The sequence below is a fragment of the Panthera pardus genome, unplaced genomic scaffold (assembly GCF_024362965.1).
Source record: "Panthera pardus isolate Hobbes unplaced genomic scaffold, ASM2436296v1 HiC_scaffold_16, whole genome shotgun sequence".
NCBI lineage: Eukaryota > Metazoa > Chordata > Mammalia > Carnivora > Felidae > Panthera > Panthera pardus.
The window spans coordinates 121,949,186-121,976,083 of NW_026526721.1; the positions used below are offsets into that span (position 1 = coordinate 121,949,186).

At 47.5% G+C, this 26,898-nt stretch overlaps 1 protein-coding gene across 2 annotated transcripts in view; it reads right to left on the minus strand.

Annotated features, from left to right (window-relative positions):
* Positions 1 to 26,898, minus strand: part of CLSTN2 (calsyntenin 2) — a 603,527-nt gene that overhangs the window by 96,902 nt on the left and 479,727 nt on the right. For both annotated transcript variants that reach the window (XM_019437999.2, XM_019438012.2), the window contains one exon: positions 9,096 to 9,281. In XM_019437999.2, the coding sequence (XP_019293544.2) occupies positions 9,096 to 9,281 (186 nt within the window). The remainder of the gene's footprint in view (positions 1 to 9,095; positions 9,282 to 26,898) is intronic.

Here is a 26,898-nt window from a genome sequence, read left to right on the forward strand (position 1 = left end):
TGGACACACAGCTGTGACACAGTGTGATCAGGGCTGTGATTGGGGAAAGTTCTAGGTCCCGATGCCATAAGGAGTGTGAGCCACTTTGTACCCACCACACTTTTTTTCTTTTTTACAACCATTATGTTTAGGCCAAACGGTACAGTGGTCGAGAACACAGGTTCAGAAGTTAGCAAACTTGAATTTGATGCCTTGTAACATGACTTACTGACCTTGGGACTGTGAGCACGTCCCTTAGCCTTTCTGCCTGTCCAGCTCCTGCTGTGACATCTCCCTTCCCAGTGGTTGTGAGGACTGAATGGGAGCCTGCATTAGAGCCTGAAGAAGCATGCTGGCCACGCGGTGAGCGCTCTCTCCATGTTACCTGTGACTTTATCCTTACTATTGTAAGTATTTTTGTTTTTGCTACTGCTATGATTCCAGGGTAATGCATGAGGACTAAGCCTGAAGCAGTGGGAGTGTCCCAGGTAGATTTATGTCTTAGGAAATTCACACCAACAGCTTTGTGGAGGGCCGAGCTGAGGGTGGCCAGCCTGGCAGAGAAGACTGGATGCCTCCGCTGGGAGAACCCTTGGGTGTCCAGCGGCTTCCCATTGAAGCTCAAAAGTTGCCAGCAGAGCTCTCTGCATCTTTATGTCCCACACAGGAGCAGGGCTCAGCTCTTTAGGGAAGGATAAGGATCGGGGGCTTCCTGATACTGTCAGGGAATAAGGTGTGAGGGATTGGGTTCCAAAGTCAGCTACCACCAACATCTCCTATAGTTAAAATGACCTTTGAGAACCTTTCAGGAAGGTGCCATATTGGAAACCAATATACTTCTTGGGAAAGGTTCAAGCAGTCAGTTTTCCCTCTAGCCTTAGAACAGATGATCAAGTCTAGAGTTGAGCACCTGTTGGTTTGCAACTGAAAGTTATGCTATGTGAAAAATAGGTATCCTTAGAGCCAGATGCTTTGTTTAGGGTGACAGACTCACCCTAGGAGAGGCCTCCAGGAACCACAGAGTCTGAGAGGGTGGGAGATTCCTATCTGCCAATCCATGATCACCATGTGGCTTGTGCTTATCAGGGGGAAAGTGTGGGCAGTATTGACTGCATTATTTACATGTGTATTTCCTAGGGTTTTGGGGTTGGTACCATGCCTGATACACAGTGCCATTAATAGACACTCCTTTAATGTTTATAACTGCCCTTCTTCCCACCCAGGGCCTCCATGAGATACTTCTGGCCATCTATCCAATGCCCAGGTAAGCCTGCCCATTCAGCCTTATCTCTGTCCCCACACCTCTCATCAATATTTACTTGTTCTTTTAAAAACATTTTTTTTTAACATTTATTTATTTTTGAGAGACAGAGACAGAGCATGAGCCGGGGAGGGGCAGAGAGAGAGAAGGAGACACAGAATCTGAAGCAGGCTGCAGGCTCTGAGCAAGCTGTCAGCAAGCTGAGCTTGATGCGGGGCTCGAACCCACAAACTGTAAGATCATGACCTGAGCTGAAGTCGGATGCTCAACTGACTGAGCCACCCAGGAGCCCCAATATTTCCTTGTTCTTATCTAATGTCCCTGAAGCCTTGTCTGGTATGCATTTTATTTCTCTGCTAAGTTGATTCACAGTAATATTTTAATGCCTAACAAAGCCTTAAGGGTTATCACCCTCCAAAGGTATTGGAAAGAAATCTATGTGGGTGGTAGCAGGCAGAGATTTGAGGGTGGTTGGGGAGTGGGAGATACGCGGTCTTTTGGATCAATTTCATTTTCTTAGAACCCTCAGAATAATGCGACATGGCAACTGTTTCTTGGACCTACAGGTGAGTTGGCTCTGAGACCAGGATTTGTCCAGTGTGGAGACGGCCCTGTGACGGGGCACTCTCAGAGATTGTATCAGTTCTCAAAATTCCAGGTGGCCAGAGAGATGCAGGCTGAGTGCTCTGGGCTCCTAGACTTCTAGCTCAGGCCAGTGAATCCAGTGCAGTCTAGTAGAACCAGTGTGAACATGTGTGCCTGGTAGCTGCCAATGCCAGCTTTGCACCATACCACTATTATTTCTTTTCCTAAGGACTGGTTTGGGCACTGAGCACCAGACCTGAATTAAGTACTACAATGCTTTTGCTTAATCATTCATCTGCATGGTGAATACTATTATGATTCCAGTCTACAGGTAAGAACCTGAGGCTCAGTAAGCCCAGGATCACAACGAGCTACTGAGTGGGCCCATCACCAGGGCTTTGCAGCTCCAAAGCCCAGGCTCCCCACTGCACCGCCTCAATGAACCAGGAGGGAGATCTTGTAACCTGCGCTACATTTTATAAACAGAAATCAAAGCCCAGAGAAGGGAAGTGACTTGACCAAGGTCACAGAGCCACACAGCTAGCTAGAGGCAGGCCCAGCTAATGTTCATTCTACCATGCAGCATGGTGTCTTGTCAAGCATACAGCATAGTCCCCTGGGATCCCACCCTCCTACACAGGTGGCTGTCCACAGACAGTCATGGTGAAGATAGCATGTGCCCTGGTAAGGCCATTGATGTAGGCTTCCCTGATTCCATGGTAAGGGGAGTGGCAGGGCCACCCTGCCTAACCCACAGATGTTGCCTACCAGAAAGCATCAAGCTGTAAGTAACCAGATGGTGCAGACTTCCCCAAACTTAACAGCTTGTATTTCATTTCTCGGCGCACTTAAACAAACTAAGAGAGACTTACTTTCTCCCAGAGTTCCTCTCTCTCTCTCCTTTCCTCAAGGGATCTCAGGGAAAGCTGTGGGTAAACAGGACGCGTCACTTGCAAAGATGGTGCCGCATCATCTGGAATCAGGGTGTATTTAAGGAGCTCTTTGGGAATCCTCTGTGAAGGTCCCTGGGACCCACCCGGCTGCTTAGAGTCCACACTGTTTCGGTGCACGGCAGTTGCAGGTTAAGCGTGGGGGACTTGGAACCAGAGTTGAGGTGTGAGTCAAGGTCCCTGAGCCCTAGAATGGGGAAGCCTCTCTGAGCCAGCAATTAGATAAAGATGTATGAATGAGATAGATTTCAGGACACACTGTGCTGTGAAAGCAAAAATGGAGCCCAGGGGCCCTGAACTTCTTAATTGCAGGGTTTGCATTCTGCTCTGGATGACTTTGGTGAGGGCAGAATGTTCTTAGCACCTCAAGCTGGGCCTGTGGCAATGGTAATTGACATGGAGCCTCAGGTCATGCCTCCTCGGGGTCTGCCACAGGGCAAGAATAAGTGGAGGGTCTCAGGGTTGAGGAATCATTGTAATCAAAGACACAGGCCTCATTCTGGGGCACCTGGGTGGCTCAGTCAGTTCAGTGTCAGACTCTTGATTTTGGTTCAGGTCATGATCTCATGGTTCATGGGTTTGAGTCCCACATCAGGCTCTGTGCTGGCAGTGTAGAGCCTGCTTGGGATCCTCTCTCTCCCTCCCTCTCTCTCTCTCTCTCTCTCTCTCTCTGTCCCTCCCCCACTCATTCTCTCTCAAAATAAATCAACGTTTTTTTTTTTTTTTTTAAAGATGCAGGCCTCATTCTGTGGCGTGCTCTTCCAATTGCAATATCAACTCCATACTATTTCAATAAATATTCATGTAATGTCTAGGTTACGCCAGGCACTATGACGAGAAGCCAGGAATGAACCAAACAGAAGTTGGCCCTACCTTTTGGGACCCAGTAGAAGATCTTTTACCATTGGTGGGTAGAACAGGTCAGTGGCAGAGTCTCAGGGGAGGACAGGGAGGCCCTCTTGACAAATGCTATACTAGGACTGTGTGGTGGTCGAATGCACCCTGTTCCCAACATGCTTCTCTGCCCCACTGATGTCACAGAGCCATGTGACCTGTTCTGACCAACAACGTGTGAGTGCAAGTGATGTGTCCTCTCAGGGCAGAAGCCTTAAGAGACAGTTCATGGCTCTCCACGTCTTTTCCGTGCGCCATGAGATCAACAGTGCTCTAGATAAAGGCTACCTGTTGTTAGCCTAGATCCTGGTGGGAGGCCATGTGGAAGAGAGCCACAGTCAACCCAAGAAGGACATGTGGTAGAGATGATAAACAAACCTTTGTTATAAAATAATAATATGCCAATAATAAACACCAATAAAATAACAATAGCCAATATGATTTTAGAGTCACTGGTGGCTGGTGTATAACCTGTGATCCTGATTATCCACGTAAGTGACCGACATCAGAGCCTACGATTCCCAGTTCTTCTTCCGGAGGCCTTCGACACGGACATGTTGGGAGGACTTTCTGATGTCCTTTCAGGAGCTCACATGCTGTTGTCCCTACTCAGAGTGTCATTCCACCTTTGGAATCCCAGACAAGAAGGGCTCCTGCAAGACCTTGCCATTGGGAACTTGGATCTCCAGGTGAAGCAAACTGGGCCCTGGAAGAGGGGCGGTCAGCCAGGCTCCTGAAGCAGGGCCATAGAGACTCAGTTGCTGACCAGCTTGTGCAAGGTCACTACAGGTAAAATCCTTATACCCAATGTGGGAGGGCTGCTGTAAGACAGCTGTTTAAATGATGTCAAAGAAATCAGCATATCCATGGAGAAGCTCCCCACTATCATCTATGAGTCAGCCCTTTGCCCTTTAATCTGATTTCCAGTAGGTGTGTACCAATTTTCCTTTAAGCAGTAGGCCCACTGCTGCTCTCTGAGAATGGAAGTACTGGCTACATCTAGGGTTCTGACACTCACCCCCTAGAAGCTCAGCCTTTTAAAGGCATCTTGGAGAAACTGACAATAGCTTCCTGTAGCTGGGCTATTCTTGGGGTACAAAAGCCTCTGACCATGATTATGAATGAGAACATCTCTGTTAAGCTTCATGATATAGAAGATGATCTTAACTTTTTCTTTTCCAAGAAAATGTTTTTTAATGTTTATTTCTGGAGGAGAGAGAGAGTGTGAATGGGGGAGGGGCGAGAAAGAGGGAGACACAGAATCCGAAGCAGGTTCCAGGCTCTGAGTTGTTAGCACAGAGCCCGACGTGGGGCTTAAACTCATAAGCTGTGAGATCATGACATGAGCCTAAGTCGGATGTTTACCGACTGAGCCACCCAGGAGCCTCTTAACTTTTTTTTTTTTTTTTTAACATGTCTTCCCCAGAAGACTGAATTGTTAAGCGGTCTTATTAACTTCTACATAACCTCAAGAGTTGCAGCATTTGGACACTCAACAAATATTTGTTAAATTAAAACACGAATGAAGGAATGAAAGAATGAATGAACAAATCAGCTATGAAAATCTCCTGGGCTCTCAAATGAATAAGCCCTGAGAACAACTTAATGTCTGGTGATCTGAAGTGCTCTGACAGATCACCACTTGATTTAATAGGATGCTCTCATCCTGTGGCCTTTCCTGCAACAGAGCCTCTCCTCAAAGTTCTTGACTCGAGAGACAAAGCAGCTGACCCAGGTGACATATGTGGAGGTGTGGGCCAGCTGCCAGGAGCCTCGTGATCCTGAGGAGGACTAGCCTTTGGCCTCCGGGCTAGGAAAGGCATGTGCATCACAGACCGCTTTTCTATTTCCTGTAATATGTACTGACTTAGGGGCAGCGCCGTGGGCCTTTCCTGGGGCTGATGTTAATGTCAAATTTAATTTGGTCAAGAGGTCTTCCTAAGGGCTTCATGGGGCATCTCATACTCAAGGCAGTCCTGTGACACTTCACTTCTGGAAAGTCTGGTATTGAGATGACAGAGCCCTTCATCTTGATCTCTGAATTCAGAGCAAGTGATAAGCAGTTTGCCCAACTTTGTCAAGAAGCCTGGCTTTATGTAAAGCAAGGCTAGTGGGGGATCATCTTAAGCTATGTTCTACAAGCTGCAGGGGACACCTTTGTTTTTACTGCACCTGTCAGATACTTGCTGACAATTGGCTTTGAGCTAGCTACTGTCAGATTTCCCCTTGACCAGGATTCTACCACAGCTCCTAATGGAGCCAGCATCACAAGTGGAGGAGGCAGGTGGGCAATGACCAGACCTGCAAGATGCCCCTCCATGGAGACACCCCTGCCGGAACTCGAAGGGACCCAGGAAGCACCCCTAGGACAGCCTCCCTGGTGTACAGTGGGCAGGAGAATATTGACTGAAGGGAAAGGTTTGGGACGACGAAGCGGGGAGAGATTCTAGTGGGAAGAAAAATGAGCTAAGATTTAGGGATGAGAGCCAGCTAGGCACGGGGTCAGAGGAGGTGTCCTGGCCAAGAAGAGGTGCAACATCAGGAAGAAACTGGCTCTGACGATGGATCTGCTGGGTGGAGGCCGGGCCGCAGGAGCGTCCAGACTCAGGCTAGCATTGGGCACCCACATCTGGATGTTCCACAGGCACCTGACCTCAGAGTCCCCCTAAATCTACTCTTGCCTGGATTCCTGGTTCTGGCTGGTGGCACCCTTGTCCACTTAGAGGCTTATGCTAGAGTCATCTTAATTTCTTCTTTCTCACTGACAGCTGATCAATCATTGGTTAGCTTGCTGATTTTGCCTCCTAAAGCTGTCTTAAATGCATCCCTACTGCCACTCCCCTGGTTAGGAACTCATTATCTCTTGCTTAGACCATGGCAATAACATCCTAATTGGTCTCCCTGTTTCCATCCAAAACCAATAAAGATTTGGAAGATGAAAAATGCATGACTGCTGAGGCTGAAAGTATCATGGCTGCTCCTTAGTTGGGAGAGCCTGCAAACAACTTGTCTACCATCCGCTGAAAACACACGGAAGCTTGTCCCAAGAACCTAAGATGCCCACAGGAGCAGGAATGATAACCCAGACTCTGTTTTATATGTGACTCAGTCTGCATTTCCCTTGCAGTTGGGAAAGAGCATGGGGTCCGATGAGCTGCCTTCTCCAAAGCTGACTCTAGCAGCAGATGCGCATCTGGGTTTCACTCGTTTGCTTCTGCCTTTTTTTCCAGAGCTCTCCCTCCATGGAATTCAAGATTCAGACTCCTAACATGGAGGCAAGAGTGTCCCTACCCATCCTATTACTCGGACAGAGTCCCCATAGAGCAGTGGGCGGCACTACCGGTGAGGTCACCAGAAAGACACCCAGACTCCCTCCCACCCCGCTCCCCCAATAAAGGGTTGCTCCTGGAACCAGGTAAGCTCACATCTTGGGGGAAACCTGCTCTCCTCATTGAATGAACGTGCCTCCTGCAAGGCGAGGCTGGCAGCCCGGAAGGAATAAGCTGTGTTAACAACCAGATGCAATTTTGCTCTAAACTTTCTTCCCTGAGAAAATCCTTCTTGCTCTCCCCAGCAACATTCAAAATCAAATCACAAGTGCGTGCCCTTGGGCCCATCTGATCTTTAACAACCTGATTCCATCATCTCCTTCTAACCTGGAGGGGTTTAGGAAATGACTGTAACCCACTGTGGCACGGGTCGAGTTGACTTATAATCCAGGTGCATGGGGAGCGAAAGGGCATATTCATTCAGAGTAAGATGTCTGAGATGGCTTCTCTGCACATGGGCTGGAGGCAGTTTGCTGAATACTGTGGGCCCCTTCCATCCATTTTTGCAGGAGCTGTCTGGAATATTGAAGTTGTGATGTTCTCCCCAGCCTACTGCATTGTTCTGGAGAAGCCCCATTCCCGCAGGCCTTCCTGACAGCCTGGTGACATGATAAATGGGACATAGCCTAATGAGGGTCCATTCCACAGTCACTTCTAAAATTTGCACCTGGTTCTTTGGGCAAGAGCAGGGTGGGTGAAGACGTGTGTGTGTATGTGTGTGTGTGTGTGTGTGTGTGTGTGTGTGCATGAGTGCATGTGTGTGTGTGTGCACAGCAATGTTGAGGGAGGGAAACTGTCCCAGCAATAGTAGTGGAGGGGTCACCAGGAGTGGATGGCAGCCTGCACTGTATCCAGGAGGGTCCTTTTCCTTTTGTGGAGATATAGTTACCCCAAATATAGGTCTAGTCTAAGAGCAAGCTCTTTTCTAAGCTCCCCACAGCACAGCTGGGGAATCAAATGGGAGTTCCTGAATATTCTTGGGGAGAACATGAGACAAACAAAATATATGTCGCCCACCTCACCCCAAGGCCCATCAACACATCAATGGTCTGGTTTACCAAGCACATGGGACCATTCCCACTGTACTGAGCACTCCACAGGCTGACTGAAGAGATTTACATTCTAGCTCCCAAGGCCTGGCCTGTCTCCTCAGATATTGAGCTAAGCAGCCTTTATTCAGGTAGAACTACCTCCAAATTCTGTCTCTGTCACCTTCTAACTGGGATCGTGAGCAAGCCATTTTTCCTCTCTGGGCCTCAACTTTCCCATCCTTAGAACTGGATGAATAACAGCCTCCTCGCACTGAAGATGAGAGAATTAAATCAAGCGATGCATGTGAAGAGCCTAACAGGTGCACAAAGTCGCTGCTCGGTAAAGTGGTTTCCTTGTGCAGCACCTTCATCAGTCTCGCTTCCTTGCTCTTGGCAGCTTGTTTCCTGTGGCTTCGCCTCACAGAGGCAGTGGGTCCTTTCTGTCACACCGGGACACCTTCACCTGGGCCACCTCCGCCCCCACGCCAGCTCTTCTTCTCTGGTGTGGGCGGCCAGAATGGCTTTATTGGCATGCCACCTAAGCTGTCACATAGGTCCCATGCTTGGCCTGGGTCCCTGGCTTGGTTTAATGCTTTGCTGTTGCAGCCTTAAAATTCTTACGAGTTTCTGAACAAGAGCCCCACATTCTCACTTAGCCTGGGCTCTGCAAATTATGAGGTGGTCCCTTGGGAGAGGAAACCGACTGCTCCCTGAGTGATAAGACACCACCCTTCACCCTGGCCCCTGATCAGGTGCCTCTTTCAAATCAACACAGTGGAACAGAGCCCGTGTTTCTTCAGGCTCCACGATAAGTTGTGTTAAGTGCATTGTGTCATTAATTGCTGATGAAGAGAGGAGGCTTTGTCCCATGCCTTGCCCACAGCCACACAGTTGGTAAATGGTGGGACCTGGTCAGGTGTGCCCGGTGCCCAGACCTGTGCCATCTGAACCCCTAATCATAGTAAGTAAACTTAATAATCATCCAGGAGGTATACATGCCGATGCGGTTGGCAGGGGCTAATTCTTTCATAATATAAGATATGCTTTGTATATCATTTTTACCCACCACACAACTTCTGAAGGGATCTCTCAGAGTAGGTCTCCCGGTCGCAGCCCTTGCCGATGTAATTGGTCTGTAGCTCCGTGGTGATCTGGATGGAGGACACGGCCCCGTCGCACGTCTCCAGGTGGATGCTGGGGAAAAGCGGCACGCTCCCCGAGCCAGGCTGATACTCAATCCTCTTGGTCCAGTCTGAATAAATGAGGAAAACATTAAAGGCAATCAGGTACGGCCAGTTCTGATGGAACACGTGTCTTTGAAAATGTGAATTTGTTCCAATGCAATTGACATCTTAGGGAATGACTTGAGGATAATGGGAATTTCACATTTGCCTAGGCAAAATCTCCTACTGGAGAAACACTAGGCGAATGCAGAAAACGGCAGCCAGCTGAGCTGAGCCAGGTAGGGATGCACAAAACACGCCCGTGGACACACCTCCAGCACCTCTCGGTGCCGCAGCCCACTATGCGTTATAAGCCACATCCACCTGCACCGGCAGTTGCAACTTTCCATCCCATCCAGAGAGCCCTGCGTCCGCCCCGCCACAGTAGTGCCCCAACTGCCACCCTCCCCCGTCCTCTCTACATACAAACACCAGGTCTTTTCAAGGGGAAGTGCCGTGCTTATTGTAGTACTTATATATTTCTGAACCCTTTAACGTGTGTAAAACGGTGCTAATATTTTTTTCTTTGTGCCCTTCTTATCTGTCACTGATGACATTTTTGGGTGTTATGCCCCTCGCTCCCTGTTCCCCATTTTGTCTAGCGGGGTGCTTTTTAGGAACGTGTATGTCTTGTCACAAAATATGAGAGCACAGTAGTTCAGGATTACTTGGGGTCATGAGGTGGGGAGCGAGGATTCTTTCCCAAGCATTCAGGACCGTGGCTCACTTAAGGAGGGCTGATGGTCTTATGACTTCTTTTTAGAGGAAAAATAATTTGGAGGTGATCAAGTGTTGGAGGGGAACAAAACCACGATCAAAATGGCACGACACGAAATAGAGCAATCAACGAAAATAAACACCAAGAGAGAGTGTATACATGAATTGATCGGAACAGCAAAAGCAGCAATTGAAAGTCAGAGCAGATTCCAGGCAACGCTCACACTGACCGGCAACAGTTCTTGCTGACGACGGCAGGCACACCACGCTCGGTGAGGACACATGTCTGAGAGGTCTGTTCGACCCTAAGCCAGACGTGTGGGTAGAATCAAGGAATGTGACCTATGGATACTATTAGTTTATGAATCTCAAATGTTTGTCACACAGAACCTTGCTAGAAGGTATCCTTTTGCTGAAGCAGAAATAAAAAGCTATGAAATTGCCTGCGCTCACCTGTGAGAAACTGAGAAAGCCTGGCATGAATGGGTCAGTGTTCTTCACAAGTGCCCAGTGGGCCACTGGCTGCCATCTTTAGCAATTCCAGGGGAGGGGCCAGATGCCTTTGTTCACTGAGCACGCGTTTGTTCAGGGTTTCCATGTCCTAGGCTCTGTTTGGAGCATCAGGGATGTAGCAGTGAAGGAGTCAGGAAAGGTCCCTGCCTTGTGGAGCTGGGGTGTGGGGTGAGGGGTGAGGGTTGGGGGGAGGGCTGTGCTATTCTATCTGAGAGGGTGAGTGTTATAAAAGGAAAAGTCGTGACAGAGAGAGACTCTTTAGATGGAGAGAATTCTGGTTTGAGCTGAGGTCTGAATGTCAAGGATGAACGTATGTGGGAAGACTCAGACAAGCAGGTCAGAAGCAGATGCCCCAGTGATCTTGGTTTGACTCTGCCTGGTCAGGAAGTTCTTGGGCAGGTTAATGAAGGTCTCCAAGCCTCAGGCACCTCATCAATAAAATAGGACACAATCATTGCACGGATCTCAAGTGTGGACGTGGAGTGAGGACTGAGGGCTTCAAGTGTGCATGGCATGCAGGAAAGGAAGGAGATGTTCAGTCCAAGGGGACAGGTGTCCCCTGCATTCCATTCCAGATAACCATGGAATCTGAGTTTAGGTCTGATTTTCTCAGAGTGTGCCATGAGCAGAGACTGCACACAGGGTTGTGAGGCTGGTCACCAGGAACTTACCACGGGAGGATATTTGGATAGGGACTTCATGTGAAACAGAATGTACCTGATTGCATGCTTTTCCTCAGAGCCCCCAGGAACTGTGTCTGGCCTAGCCCATCACCTCCTGGACGATGAGATCATGGAGCTGCTCTGAGCCATGCTCCAGAGGCCCCAAGTTCAATTAAGATGAGCCACTGGAGGACAGGAAGTCCTGTCAGATGCATCTGAAGGTCATAGAGCTGTCAGAAGCAGTCCACACCTGACAAGCCTTGAGTCTTAGGTACAATGTTTCATGCGTCTGTGCAGTTGATCATGCTGTTTTTTCTATAGAGAGCTCCCTTTCTATCCCTTTCTGTTTTGTTAACTCCATGCAACCTTTCTGACTTTCTCTAGTCTGGGTAGATACACTCCTCTGTGCTCCACAACACCCTCAGCCTTCGACACAGCATTAGACTCCAAGCTTCATGGTTCCTCCGAGTCCCCCTCACGCTCCATGCCCGGTGCCTGGCACAGAGTAGATGCTCACTCGATGTTGGTAGAAAGTGTGAATGAATCCTGTAGGATTCAGTTGTGTGCTTGCCTCCCCCAGCACCTGGATGCTCCTTAAAGGCAGGGATTGCTATGTTTATTTTTGATGACTCTACATCGAGGTCACAGGGCAGGGTGGACCTGGGGAGCCTCAGATACCTAGCCGTGACTGCTGCCGTGGCAGCCTTTCTTGAGCCACAGAAAGAACTTGTGGCCTATCTGCCCTGTCGCCGGTACTGCCCCTGGTTGGCCCCAACCTCAGTCCTACAGAACCACCTAGCCTGACAGCAGCCCATAACATGTTCATTTTTTGTTTGTTTGTTTTCGTTTTGTTCTCAGGCAGGAAGCTGGTCCAGAACTGATGATGGAAGAGTCTCCCTCCTGATAACAAGAAATGGCATCAAGGAGGAGGAGGCCTTTTTCCCTTCCTTGCCTCACCTCTCTTTCCCTGGATCCTCCCTTTCTTTAGAGATGCAGTAGAAAGATGGAGAAAATGGTTTTGTGTAGCAGGCCTTGGTGTGAGCCTCAGGGACCAGTTTTTGAGGTTCTGCTACTTCTGCTGGTAGAAGCTCCTCCCACATTGCCTCCTTCTGGAAGTCTCTTCATTGGAGAAGCCCAAGCCATCCATGGTATTGATTCCCTTTACTCTGGGGGTGCTGCAGCTATCTAGATATTTTGGTGATTATCTTTGATGAGACATTCTACCTCAGGTCCTTTTTAGAAGGAATGAAAATAAAGAAGCAAATAAATATTGAAGGGAAGGTGAGTGGAGGCACAGGCTGAGTAGAGGGTTCATTCCTCTCCCCATCCCCAGGCAGGGGTGAAATTTCCTCTTTGGGAAGAAATCATGTACGAAAGACAGTTGGGAACATCACATCTGCAGCTGCTTTGGTGACCTCATGAGGCTTGCTTTTGAGGGTTTACGAGGAGCAGGCAAATTTGCAACCATATAATAAAAGAAATCGATGAAGCTTTCTGAGCATAGTGTCCTTGAGAGAGTGGGCAGCTCGCACAAACATCTTTCATTTTCCAAGAAGGAATTTGGGATGGGGAATGAGAGAGCAAAAGGCAAATCATCAAATTCAGCCTCTGTCACATGAAATGTCTATTCATCCTCATTTCCTGGAGGTCGGATAGCAAGATGGTTAAGACTATGACCTCTAAATTCAGTGTGCCTGAGTTCAAACCCCACCCTTACTCCTTCCTGCAAAATGTTTACCTTCTCTGAGCCTCAGCTTCCTCTTATGTGAAAGTGGTGCCTACTACCCAGGATTTGGGAGGGACTAAATGCAGACTCGTTTTAGCACCAAACACAAGGGTTATGTTCAATAGATACATTATTGTTAAATTATCATTTATTCAATAGCACTTATTGCAGGAAATAAAAGGACATACAATTATTAAGCACCTACAAGGTGCTAAGCACTTCTACATCTATTCTTTTGTTTGGTTCTCCCAACAGCCCAGTGATTATTAACTTAATTGTGCAGATGAGAAAGCCATGGTTGACAGCTGGTATGACTTGCCCAAGGCCATGCAGCTCTTTCGCAGCAGCTCAGCCATGATTCTGAGGATTTGCCAGGATGGAGAGCAAGTGTAATTTTTACAGATTCATTTTTGAATGTTTGATTTATACTGATAGATAGATAAAGACATAGACATAGATATAGATATACAGATATAGACAGATCTATCTATATAATGTATATTGTATATATTATATATACATATATATTTTATATATTATATATAATACATATTTTATATATATTATATATACATATATTATATATAATACATACATATTATATATATGTATATATACATATGTATACATATGTATATATATATACATATATAATATGTATGTATTATATATAATATGTACGTATTATATATAATATATATAATATATAACATATATAATATATATAATATATAACATATATAATATATATATCACATATATGTAATATATATATTACATATATGTGATATATATATCACATATATGTAATATATATATATACTCAGACTCCTGAGTTTCCACTGCCTCACCTGCAGATTCAAGTTAGTTACTCCTCATGGGCTTGTTATGAGCATTGAAGGCTAAGGGCCCAACACAGTTGAAGTCCTTAGCCTTACTTAAATTGTGAGTTGAAGACTCACAATAGGAAAGTGTCACACCCTGCTTTACAAGCTTCCCACACTTCTCTGAGCTGTCCTGCTCGGAAATAAAGTCTTTCCAGTTTGTAAAGGAGCTGGAGACTGGTTTATGAACTGTGGTTCAATTTTTTTCTTAAGTGAAGAGAAAGGAAGCAGACTATCTCCTGTTTTGATAAATCAGGATCAATTACCTCATAAGTATTCCTGGAAAAGCTAACAATAGAATGCCTTTAGGAATTAAACTCCTTCCTCCTGGATTAAGGATTTAGAAACATAATGATTTTATTATAATTCCTGCTAAATTTGGGGAACACATGTTTCTTATCAGGAGAATAGTAACCACTTGGGACTCTCATATTAGATGCCTAGAGGTGGAAAAAAGCAAATCTGAGACTTCTGGACAGTACAGGCGTTGGGGGTTCTTGTAATCCAAGACATTCAGAATTGTTCCCCTTCTGGGCTCAGAAGTGACACCGAAGAATGAAAAGGAAAGACACAGGTCTGTCAAAACACCCTTCTCTCCTTAACTGTGTTCTCGTGGGCCTGCAGCTCTTTGTGGCCTCAGCTGAAGACGCATCAGGTTTTCTAGAAAATTGCTGGATTCATACAAGGTAAGTTGCTGGATGTGGGGGTGCTGGAGCGTGGGAGGGCAGGAAGGGGTGGCCCCCTGCACAGGATTGTTCAGGCAGCTGACATTCTCACATTCTCTGCAGGCGTTGGCCATCTGGTGTCTTTGAGGACTTTCTCCAGGAGACAGGTAACTTTGAGTTGGGCACCGAGGGACTTCCTTTCCTACTGGGAGAAGCTAGGGAGGTACTTTTGCTCAGCAGCAAGCACCTTTATCCCCAGGACCACCCAGTACATCTGAATTGGGGGTGGGTTAGGAAGTAGAGGGGCTGGCAAAGTAAGTAGAGGTCAGATGATGAGGGTAAGCAGTTTGGGTTTCACCTTAAAGCTAGTGAAGAGCCTTAAATGGGTGTTTAGTAAGGACATAAAGAATCCAGATTCTGCTTTGAAAACATTTGGCAGCTGGATTATGTCTGGTGTTCATTTTCAGAGCATTAGAACACTCCTGATTGCCACCTCTTAATCCATGCAGAGGGCCACCCTCTGACAGGGTCACACAATGAGGAATTAACTTCAATTCAGTTAGATTCAATTTAATTAAATTCAAGATTGTTAACCCTGCAGCTGGACAGACTCAGGTTTGAACCCTGGCTCTGCCACTTCTTGGCTGTGTAGCCTTGAATAAATCACTGAACCTCTCTGAGTCTCATTTTGCATCTGTAGAATGAAGATAACCCCCCGGAAAGTTGCTTTGTGGAATTGGGGGAAAGGTATGAAAAGCAGCAGGCACAGAGAGCTACTGTTATTACTACTACTATCATTCTTGGATCATTCTTACCATTTTTCAGTTGTCAGGTCTTTACTGAGCACCTACTGTGTGCCAGGCAGAGCCCTAGACATGGGAGGCTGAGAAGTAGGACTCATAGCCCCTAACTGGATGGATCACAGTGAAGGCAGCAGCCACAGATAGCAGCCAGATTCTAGGCAGACAGAGGAACAAAGAGCAGGCCCCAGGGAACAGAGAAGAAGTAAATTACGCTGAGTAGTAGAGAGATCAATGGAGCCTCCCTGGAGGAAGTGACCTGGGCATTTGTTTTAATATAGATTTTATTTATTTAAGTAAGGTAAGGCGAACAGATCAGGATGCTGTTCCATTGAACAGATCGTTTGTTACACTCACAGATCCCAAGGAGTGGGGCTATGCCAAGTCACTGAGGGCATGGGGAGAAGCAATGCGGTCAGTCGGGAGGCAGAGGAGGGGAAAACTGTGGGCATGGGCCTTTATTGTGGTTTCCAAGGGAAGGAATGGGCAAAGCATGGTAACCAGGTTTAAGAATGCCAAAAATGCAGTCTTATAAAGCGGGTGGCTCAGTGGGTTAAGCGTCTGACTTCGGCTCAGGTCATGATCTCACGGTTCGTGGGTTTGAGCCCTGCGTCAGGCTCTGTGTTGAAGCTCAGAGTCTGGAGCCTGCTTGTGATTCTGTGTCTCCCTCTCTCTCTGCTCCTCCCCCACTCATGCTCTGTCTCTCTCTCTCAAAAATAAAAAAAATTAAAAAAAAAAAAGACTGCCCAAAATTCTAGTTTGTGTAATTTCAGCAGCTTCTGGTATACAGGGGCTGTCCTTTGTTGTCTGCTACTGGCCCTGGGGTGGTTAGGGCAGATAGATGGTGATAGATGGTGGCACAGGGTATGAGAGCCCAATAAAGAGGGTGATTGGGGGAGTATGGGTTCTGGATTGGTTGGTCTGCATTTGAAAAGCAAAAGGGTAAGTTGTTTCCTATATCTAGGAATTGGCTAGCCCTGATGGGGAGTCCCTCCAGGGTCAGCAGGGCCCCAGTTATCAAAACATCAGAATATAGACAATAAAGGCATGGTTAATGCAGAACTGCAGAAGGAGGGGGAATGCCAGAAAGCAGAATAGAATCCCAGGATGTCTCCACCATGGCCTTGGGGCTTCTCAAGGCCAAAGGAGGCTATTTAGATGGAAGGAGGCTATTTAGATGGTACCCACCACCCCAATCTACAGCTCAGCAGCCTAGCCATGACTCAAAAAGTGTCAGACCTGTGTAAGTCATGGGGTGTCCTCCAGGGGGCGTAGTGTCACATGGGCCAGAACTTTGGGGCCCACTGAGTGCTGAGCCGGTAGGGATCTTCTGTAGAGTAGGTAATACTGAGAACAAACTGAGGGTTGTTGGGGGGTGGGGGAGAGGGGAAAGTGGGTGATGGGCACTGAGGAGGGCACCTGTTGGGATGAGCACTGGGTGTTGTATGGAAACCAATTTGACAATAAATTATATGTATAAAAAAACGGGAAAAAATGAAAAAAAAAGTTAAAAAATGAAAAAAAAAAAAAAAGATTCTTCCAAGGCCTTTGTAAAATGGTAACAAAAGCTGACTTCTGAGACTCACCTTCTCTCCCCTCTCCCCACATGGCTCCTGGGGGTGAGTTCTTCTGTGCCCTCGCCTGGCTTTGGGTAGGGCCGTGATGACACTTAGACAACAGAGTGTGAGACCCTCCTCTGTTAACCAGCTATTGCACGCTGGGCCAGATACTCTGCCTCAATTTCCTCAAGTAAAATGAGGGGAGATTACAACCACATCTCCTGGGGATGTCGTGAAGATTAAGTGAGACAATACAGGTGGGAGACTCAGGACTTGTGCCAGGCCCACCTGACTCCAAAGCCAAACCCCAGAAAGAATTCCTTGCTTTTCTGAATTCTTTTTCTTGTTACATTTCCTGAACTGCTGCTATAGGTCTGTAACTATGGGGAGGGACATTCAGCTGGAAGGAGACAGGAGGAGGTGAGGAATCAGTGAGGCGGGACATCCAATCCTGGCTCTAAGACTAGCTTCGTGCTGAGAAGGGCCTTGTGCTTGCTTTATTTTTTAATTCTTTTAGGTTTATTTATTTATTTAGAAAGAGAAACAGAGAGTGAGCAGGGGAGGGACACAGAAAGAGGGGGAGAGTGAATCCCAAACAGGCTCAGCACTGCCAGCCCGAAGCCTGATGTGGGGCTTGAACTCATGAACTGTGAGATCATGACCTGAGCCAAAACCAAGAGTTGGACGCTTAACCGACTGAGCTACCCAGGCACCCCGCCTTGTACTTGCTTTAATGCTCTGTTGTCCCTGTCTTGAAATTCTAAATAATTTTCACACAAGAGGCCCTCCATTTTTATTTTCATCTGGGACCCACAAATTATGTAACTGGTCCTGCCTTTCAGCTAAATAGCCTTGGGCATGTTCCTTAACCTTTCAGAGCCTCAGTTTCTTCATCTGCAGAATGGGGATTGTTGTTATCCACCCTAAAAGGAGGAACCCGGGCCTTGGGGTCAGACCTAAGTGTGAATCCTGGGTCTCCCACTTGGTACCACATATGGTGGGCCGGTCATCTCCCTCTCTGCCTGAGCAGGCAGACACTGGTTATATGCTCACCTAAAGCAGAGCTCTTGATAGGGTTTGTGTCAGATAATAAATGCAAACCACTGGGGCGCCTGGGTGGCTCAGTCGGTTAAGCGTCCAATTTCAGCTCAGGTCCCGACCTCGTAGTCCGTGAGTTCGAGCCCCGCGTCGGGCTCTGGGCCGATGGCCCGGAGCCTGGAACCTGCTTCCGATTCTGTGTCTCCCTCTCTCTCTGCCCCTCCCCCGTTCATGCTCTGTCTCTCTCTCTCTGTCTCAAAAATAAATAAACGTTAAAAATAAATTTTTTTAAAAAAATAAATGCAAACCACTTAGCCCTGTGCCCGACATAGAACAGGCCCCTACACAATTTAACAGGCATTAAATTACGTGGCTTTCTCTTCTCCAATTAAAAACAATTACACAGGCACAATTTACAAAGAAACAAAAACACAAACTCTCTGAACTCAATTACAAATATAAGGAATCCTCTCTCTTCCTTTATTACTGACCCCTTTCCATTTACTATATTTTACTTTCACAAAGTCAGATCATTTTATTACCTTTTAATTCTTACTAAAAAGAGATATCTTAATTAACTATAAAAGAGAACACGGGAGGGGAAAAACACCGCTGTGCCCACCCATATCCCGGGTTAAGCCTCAAGGCTTTGCCTCTGCCTGGGTGTTCAATTCCTGCCCTTCCTGTGGCTGGTCCTCCTCTGCCTCCAGGCTTCAACTCACTCATGACTTTGTAGGGCCTTCTCTGCCTCACCTTGATGACCAGCAACCCGCTTCCACATAATCCCTGCCTGTCCTCCCCTCTGGAGAATTATTTACTTATTTGTTTCTGGCCCATTCCTGCTCTGGAGCATAACCTATACATCACTGCAGTGCCTGGCCCATAACAGGTGCTCAGTAATGAGTGATTAGGTATATGGAAACCAACACACGCATACACACACACACACACACACACACACACACACACACTCCGATTTCCCTGTCAGAGGTGAGGAAGGCAATCCTATGGATTCAGGGAACCCTTGTTGCTGACCATGTAAGACTGCACACCTTGCCTGTCTATCATCCACCCAGCCCCCAGCCAGCCCCCAAATGACAGACTGCCAGTCATTAAAGTGGAAAAATTCGAGATGTGGCTGCTGTGTGTATGTGTGTCTCCATATGTGTGCAGGCACACACCCCAGCCTGAATGTGAGTGTCTGAGGGCAAGTGTATATAATGATGAAAGTGCATTGACATATGGCTCCAGCTCTGGAAAACTTCATGTATTTTCAACCCTTTTAATACCTCCCTCACCCTTGCGACATCACGATAAATGCCAAATGAAATAGAAATTTGTCCTCAAATTGTGTCCTGCCTATGAAGTTCTCTCTGGTTTCCTGATGGCAGAGGGGTTTTAATTTTGTCTCAAATTCACACTGTGACTCGTTGGCCTGAGAAAACCCTCACATCTCCACCAGGGTGATCTCAGAGTCATGTACATAAACACTTTCAGGCCTTACTCTGGGAACACCTGGCAAACTGTAGACAGCTTTCTGCCCAACAGCTTCTGGCTGCAGCCAGCAGCTTCTATCATACCCTCTTCCCAGCCTGTCAGTGTCAACCAGGAGAAACCATGCCATTAGGCAAGGACCATGGAGGGAGGCTTGCTGAGCAGACTAAATTGGAAAGATGATCCAAACCATTTTAGATTTTGTGGAGGGTGAGGGCAAGGCCATGTTGCCAGAACAATGCTACTGTGGTCTGCAGACTGGTATGGTCCCTGAACTGCTTGTTATGTCTGTCATGACGTCAGTAGAGAAATCAGCAGTAAGCATTTAGAAACTTTTCTAGCAATTTGGCAGAGGAAGTTTATGTTTGTTGAATCTAATAAAAATAAAATTTGGGTTTAGAGTTTGAATGTCTTCGCTGTTTATTTCATTTCCCCAGAAATTTGTTTCTATTATATTTTTATAAAGTTCTGGTCCACAAGTGATTGGGGAAAAAAAAACCCTGGTTCTTCACCGCAGATGATTTAAGAAGCATGCTTCTAGATTATACCCTATTTTAACAGTTTCCTAAAACTTACTTCCAAAGGCTTTATATCTAGAAGGAAGTACTTCAGAGCATTGTAACATTTTACCCTCCACATGCAAAGGGCCATTAAGGCTTCCTGCTTCTGAATTTTAGATGGCTACCAAGATCAAGGTCTCTCCACTCTAGTTTAAGGCCATCATGTCTTCTCACCAGGACCAATCACTATGACAATTTCCTATCTCACTCTCTTTGTCTTTCTAATCTACACTGGTCACTGCTGCCTAACTGCAATACAAGCAGTTCCTCTTCTAGGAAGTCCTCCATGATGCCCCAGGCTGGACCACATTCTCTCCTCCCCAATTCACAGAGTTTGCGATGCACATCATCTATGTGGGATTCACACTGTGTTCCCCAAATTATCGTCTGTAGACAGGCACAAGATCAGGGCTAGCCTCAGAAGAATCACCAGAAACAACTTCTGAAGACACTAATACCTGGGTCCCACCTTAGGAGATTCCAGTGGAAGGTTTTGAGGACAAGGGTCTGGAATCTGTCATTTTAACCATCCCCCTAAGTGACTGGGTTGCACAGACAGACTTGGAAGCCACTAGCCCAAACAATATGGGCAATGAACTCCTGTTCCTCCTCCCACTGCATTCATGCCCCAACAGCCAGCAAGGGGCTGAGAAAGGATTTCTGCCCCCCACGCAGGACGCCCAAAGGGAGACCTGTCTACTGCCTGGAACCTGACCCAGTAGGGTAGGACAACATACCAAATGAGTTCAGAACAAGCTGTCTTTTCTTTCTCTATCTTCTGCAGGGCAAAGCACAGGTTCTAGTCCCAGAAGAACCACGAATGTGGGACCCAGGGCTCTCAGTGGGGAGAAAGCCACTTCTGGTTGTGCACATTGGATGATTACTCCTGACCATGCCCTCCTCCCAGTGATTTGGGACTTAGTCATGCAAGTGGCTTTGACCAGGAGAATAAACTAGTCATTTATTTCTGTAATTGTTTTTTGTCTGCAACTCTCTATCCCCCGCTACCCCATCAGAAGTTCCGCGAGATCAGGGTCTATATCTGTTTAGTTTTAAAATCTCCAGTACCTGGTACACTTCCTGGACCACGGTAGCCTCTCACTGAATATTTGGGAAATAGACTGTCAAGAATGTTTCGTGAAAGGCACCTGTCTTTCTGGGGCTCGGGGAATTCCTTTGGCCATCCTGCTTTGGTCAGACTTTCTCCTTGACGCATTCCTTGTGGATTCTCCTGCTTGCTCCAGCCTCTGTGAACTGAAGAGGCTCGGATCCACTCTGTGTGTGCCGCTTCTCCAGGGCCCCCGGATCTGCACACAGCCTTTGGGCTCTCCTCTGCTCCCATGCCTGGTGCAAGCCCCTGGACACCGCGCCCCAGTGCAGCTAGCCCCTGGCCAGCCACGTGTTGTGAGGGGACCCATTCTCTTCTGTGTGGCTCTTTGATGCCAGTGCCAGTGCCTCCGTTCCCCAAAAGGCCTCTGAGCTTGCTAGTATTGGGCACCACCTCTTTAAAGCTGTGTGGTCCCCCTTCACCCTGGCTCCAAGCTCCCTGGGGGTGTTGGGGAGCAGCCGGTGCTGCCATTGAAGTGAACCCTGTGGTGTTCAGCAACCAGGACTCCCACCCAAAGCTTGGCTGCTACTTTCTTCCCAACTCCTTCGTCTCCAAAGATTCTCAACTCACATGCCTCTCAACTCCCAAACAGAAACACAGCAGGCAGAATTGATGCTAGAAAGGTGTAGAAACCAAGCAATTTAAGAGCAGCTTTTCTGAAGGATAATTCTCCCAAGGGGGAAATCATTAACTCAACCAACCAGGGTACTTTCTCTTGGATTTATAGAAACTCTTCTCTCTTATGTCCAATAAACATGAGCATTTTCCAGGCAATTTTCTTATCTTGGGACAAATGTATTATTGGTGCAAGATGGAGTAGCTATTCTTCAAGAATCTTTAGTTTTATGGCTTTGAAAAGCTTCTGCAGTGCAGGATTATAGTTTTGTTCACGCACACATTTTCAGCCTTTTTGTAAAGATGTCCTCTGTATACTTTTCCTGCTCCGGCGATATAGATCTCCTTAATCTACAGATCACTTGTACACGGTCGCAAAACTTTTTTATTTTTTAAATAAAAAGACTGTGACTCTGGGTGATATTACAGTCCTGGAGGACTTTTCATTTCACCGAACGGCATTCTAAAATTGGAACCGAATTATCGTCTCTTCAGAAAATACAGTACACATCTGCAGAGTTGGTCACACACACCGGAAGCCCGGGAGTGCGTGTGCGTGAAGGTGGGGAGGGCTGTCACTCATGCTACTGCGGGGCCGCACAGGCCATCACAAATGATTGGACTGGTGCTTGGCAAAACATATCTCAGGCCAGGAAATGCCCATGTACTTGGGCCCAGGTGACATACTCCCGAGAAAGCGATTCAAAACGCAAAGACTTTTGCACAGAGAGCTTTACTGGTGCACAAAAAAGGAAAATGGAGCCAAGCTAAAGTCAATCACACTGCACCCTATCTAACTGTAAGGACACAGACAAGCACGTCTGACCTTCTGTGAAGGAATATTATGCAGCTGCGGAGGGGGTGGTGAGGCTTTATGATGCACGACAGTGCATAAGGCCTAAAGTAAGTGCAGCTTGTAAGCACCAAGCTGTCCTGGGGATACTCCTCCCTGCCCCTTCCACTACTGCCTCTTTCCCCACACCCTCAGTGCACCTGGAGAACTGCACTGACGCCTCAGGTCTCAGCCTCTTGTCACCTTCCCTGGGAAGCCTTTCTAAAGGGTTGGGCACCCCAGCTCTCTGCTTTCCTAGCCCCTGGGTCCCCTGGCGACTGCTCTGACTTCCCTGTATGGGAATGATCTCTTCCTGACCTGTCCACCTGCTTGCCCTCACCCCACTGCTCCAGCTCACAGTCTCTAGGGGCTCACCATCCGCCTGGCACAGAGTTGACCCTGAGTGGAGTTCCATGAGTGGAGTGGAAGTTTTGAGAGCTTCTCTGTTGTGCCAGGACCATGGCTGGCCCTCTGCATGGTTATAGAGGGTCAACGCTCCCAAACCCTGTAATGACATCTGAAGGGACATGATATGCTCAACAATGTGACTCCAGGGCCCCCCCTGGCAGACCAGGGAAGACTCATAACTACATGTGGCCACTCTATCTACCAAGTACCATGTGAAGTGGATGAGGGGAGAAGAGGACACTGTTCCTGCCCACTTTAGAGGTGAGGACAAGTGTGGCAAGGAGAGGTAGGCAGCTTACCATAGTTCACATTTAGCACTAGAACCCAAGTGTCTGGCTGGCATGCAGGTGGTGACACTGGTGCCTGGGCTGGCTAGGTCTGTCCTCCCACTCAGGGATGCAGGGAGCTGGAAGAAAACCACCATTCAATGGTCTTTGTGCTGGGCTTCTCACAAAGCCCAGTCCACCTGGCATCCATGTGAGGAAGGGAGTCATAGGAGGGGCATTTCACTGATGAGAGAGCTGAGGCTAAGATGTCAAAAGACCTGCCGAAGGTCACACAGTCAGAAAATGATGCCAAGAGGCTGGCCCGACTCCTAAACCCACTATAGTAGCTTCTCTTTCTTCTCTTCCTTCATCCTCCTCACTGGTACCATGGACCCATTCCTGTGGCCGGCCACAGGTCTACCTCATGACAACCCTCTGAGACAGGTACAAGAGCCTCATTTTGCAGACGCCACATCTGAAGGTTCAGAGAGGTTACATGGCTCCCCTAATGGCCCTGAGCTGAGGGCATGGTAGAGCCTGGATTTGAACTCTGCTCTTTCTGGCTTCACAGCCATCCCTCTGAAGCCCCGCCCTCTGATGACTCCCTGCAGGGAGCAATTCTAGCAGGCTGCAAAAACTTAAAAGAACTATCAGTGGAAGAGGCTGATCGCGTGTGGTTCCAGGCCAGACCTGTGTCTACAAAGAGATGGGGTAGAGCATATGGGTTCTAAGTCAGAAAACCCAATACCATCCACTGTTCTCCCTCTCAGCATCTGTGTGTCCTTGGGTAAGCCCCATATCCTCGGTAGTCCGGTCCCCAAGGAGTCATCTAAGAAGGCTGAGAGGTGGCCTCACTACTCTGGATGCAGGCAGGTCCCAGAGGTGGGCTCGTGTGGCAAGAGTGATACCTCCCCTACACCATTCCACAAGCCACAGTCCTCGCTCAAGGCTGCCCCGATGTCCAATTACACATTTTTCCCACAACATGAGGGAAGGATTCTAACTACAAAATTTTTCTCAAAATAGCCTTCAATGGTCTCAAAAGGTGGTCAGCATTCTCCTTTGCTTGGAGACACATTGTAGATGAGAAGACAGGAGATCTGTGTCTACAGACAGATGGGACTGAGATTGATGTAGGTCCTAGATATAACTAGTTAAGGCCAGTGTCTTAACCTCAATGTTCTCATCTGCCAAAAGGGAAAAAAACAGCTTTCAGGGTATATACTGAGGAGTAAATGGGACAGTACACACATCCCTGTTAGACAGGGTTTGGCAAAGATTAAATGCTTACTCACTGGTGACCGTTACGCTCATTGAACTCTGTTTGGGACAAATGCGGTCTGCCTGCACCCCCTCCCCACCAGGGCTGAGACGATTAGACCCAGAAACTTCCCAAGCCCATTTCCACTCATGTTCACATGGAGGCACAGGGGAGCCAGGTAAAAACAGGCTCGAGCAGACGAGCTTCCCCAGCAGGTCTTTAAGCACATTAAGACGCCACCGAGTAGGTAAATCAGCATCGTGTACAGAAGCCATTTGTTGCACCATAATGATCGGCTGTGTCAGTGATGTCAAAACAGGTCGTTATTCACGGAGGAGTGCCCCTGGAGGCCCTCTGCCAGGAGCTCGGATGCTCTCCTGGCAGATCTGAGCGGACCCAAGGTGCAGCTGCCCCGAGGTCACTCTGCCGGAGTCAGTGGAATTGGGCTTCAGTGATGGCTTTTCCAATTATTTGGGAAGAAAATGCTCCATTGTAACTTAAAAAAAAAAAACAGCATAAAGGGAACTAAAAGAGCTGCTGTTCACTGAGTCCCCATGTGTGTGGTTAAGAGCACAGTGTTCCACAGGCAGGCTTGCTTCTGGCCCTCAGGAGAAGGCATTATTGTCCGTTTCTATGTAGGCAAGCTGAACCAGGCAGGAGTGACTTTCCTGAGGATGCAGCATGGGTTAGAGCTGAGGAGGGACTGAGGCCTATGTGCCCAGCCCCCCAGACTGTGCTTTTTCCACACACCCCACCCCACTGTCTCCCTTTGGTCCAATCTAAAGCTCTAAAATCAAGACTGCAAAGCTCAAGACACACAGCCTTACTCAATTCTATAAATTTCCGTGTGTGTGTGTGTGTGTGTGTGTGTGTGTGTATGTGTGTGTGTGTGTGTGTGTGTGCGTGCACACACAGGCACATGTATCCACTTATATGATGGTACCTATCTTACCAATTTTAGTCATAACATTATTTGCATGGTAATCTAAGTTTTATAAAGCACTTCCAAACATAGGACCTCTTTGGGCCTCCTTACAATCCTGCCAGATGATTAGGCCAAGGGTTATGATTCTCCATTAACAGCTGAGGAAACCCAGGCTCAGACAGGGCAGTGGCTTCAGCAAAGGCTATGGCCAATCACGACAGGGCTAAGGGTTGGCCTGAGCCCTTTTCACTCTCACTCAGCTCTGTCGTCACTAGTTTGTTCCTGAGTCCTGCACCCCCAGACCCCATCACCTTCCTCAGCCTTGGGGAGGGTTCAGAGGATGGATATCTAAGGAATAAGGGGAAGGGGGTGACTGTAGAGAATAGGGACACAGGGAGAGTAGATGATATGACAAAGGGGAAAGTCAAGAGGATAGGAGAAGCCTGAAGGTGGAGAACACCTATGGGATGAAAGAGCAGAGCCCCTGGGGATGAACGTCAAATAAAGCCAGGTACTGGTGAATGGAAGGGTGGAAGGTGGGTAATTTTCATGTTTGGTTCTCTTACAGGGGAAGGTAGCCTTCCCTACTCTGGTGTGAGTTGCTGTGCTTGGGTCCGCCATCTTTGGGTTTGAAGTTTCACTTATGTCTCAGGCTCACATTGTGTTTCTCTGGCCCATGTGATCACCAGAAGCAACTTCAGGTTCAGGCAAAAAGTATCTGAGAGATGGACAGTCTGCAAGTGTGGGTTTATTTTCACATGAGCTGTCATTTAAGGCACTGGTGCACCAGACCAGCATCAATCCAGGAAAGATGGATGCGTTGGGCAGGACAAGGAGAGGGCACAATGAATGTCAGGGGACCCCTTAGGTGCCACATGTACAGTGCTTCATTGAACTGGAGCTACCCTTTCAAGCTAAGTCTCATCGCCTTTTTGTAGATAAGGTGATGGAGAGGTGAAATGTGTTGCCTGAGGGTACTCAGGTGGCTTCTCTTCTGAACAATCTCCTGAGATGCCCTTTTAGAGCTAGTAACGTGCCCCTTTGGAAACTCCCAACCTCCTTGTTCTAGCCTTCTTCTCCTGCCGCTTCAGTAATTCTTTGAGATAGGCAGTTATAACTTTGAATTCTATCTGTGCCATTTATCAGCTGTGAGATATTGAGCAAGGTCACTCAAACGTTCTTAACCCTAAGTTTTCCTTATCTGTAAAGTGGGCTAGAATTGCATATCTCACAGGGTTGTTCCTGTCCTCTGTGTAGCAACACAGAGGACTTTTTGGACTTCCATGTTCCTTTTCTTCTGTCTTAATGTGTCTATTTGGTGTTCCATTCTTTCTAGGCTGTCCAAGGCGCTCCAATAAATTACTTCTCACTAAGGTGTCAATGGAAGATAATAGCTCCATGCAGGTGTCACCAAGTATTCTCTGTAAAGGGCCAGAAAGTAAACATTTAGGCTTGGAGGACCATCTGTTCTCTGTTGAAACTGCTCAGCCCTGCTGTTAGAGTGCAAGAGCAGCCATGAGATGATATGAAATGGACGAGCATGGCAGGATGCCAATAAAGCTTTATTTATAGGCACTAAAATGTGAATTTCATGTGGCCCAAAGTATGATTCG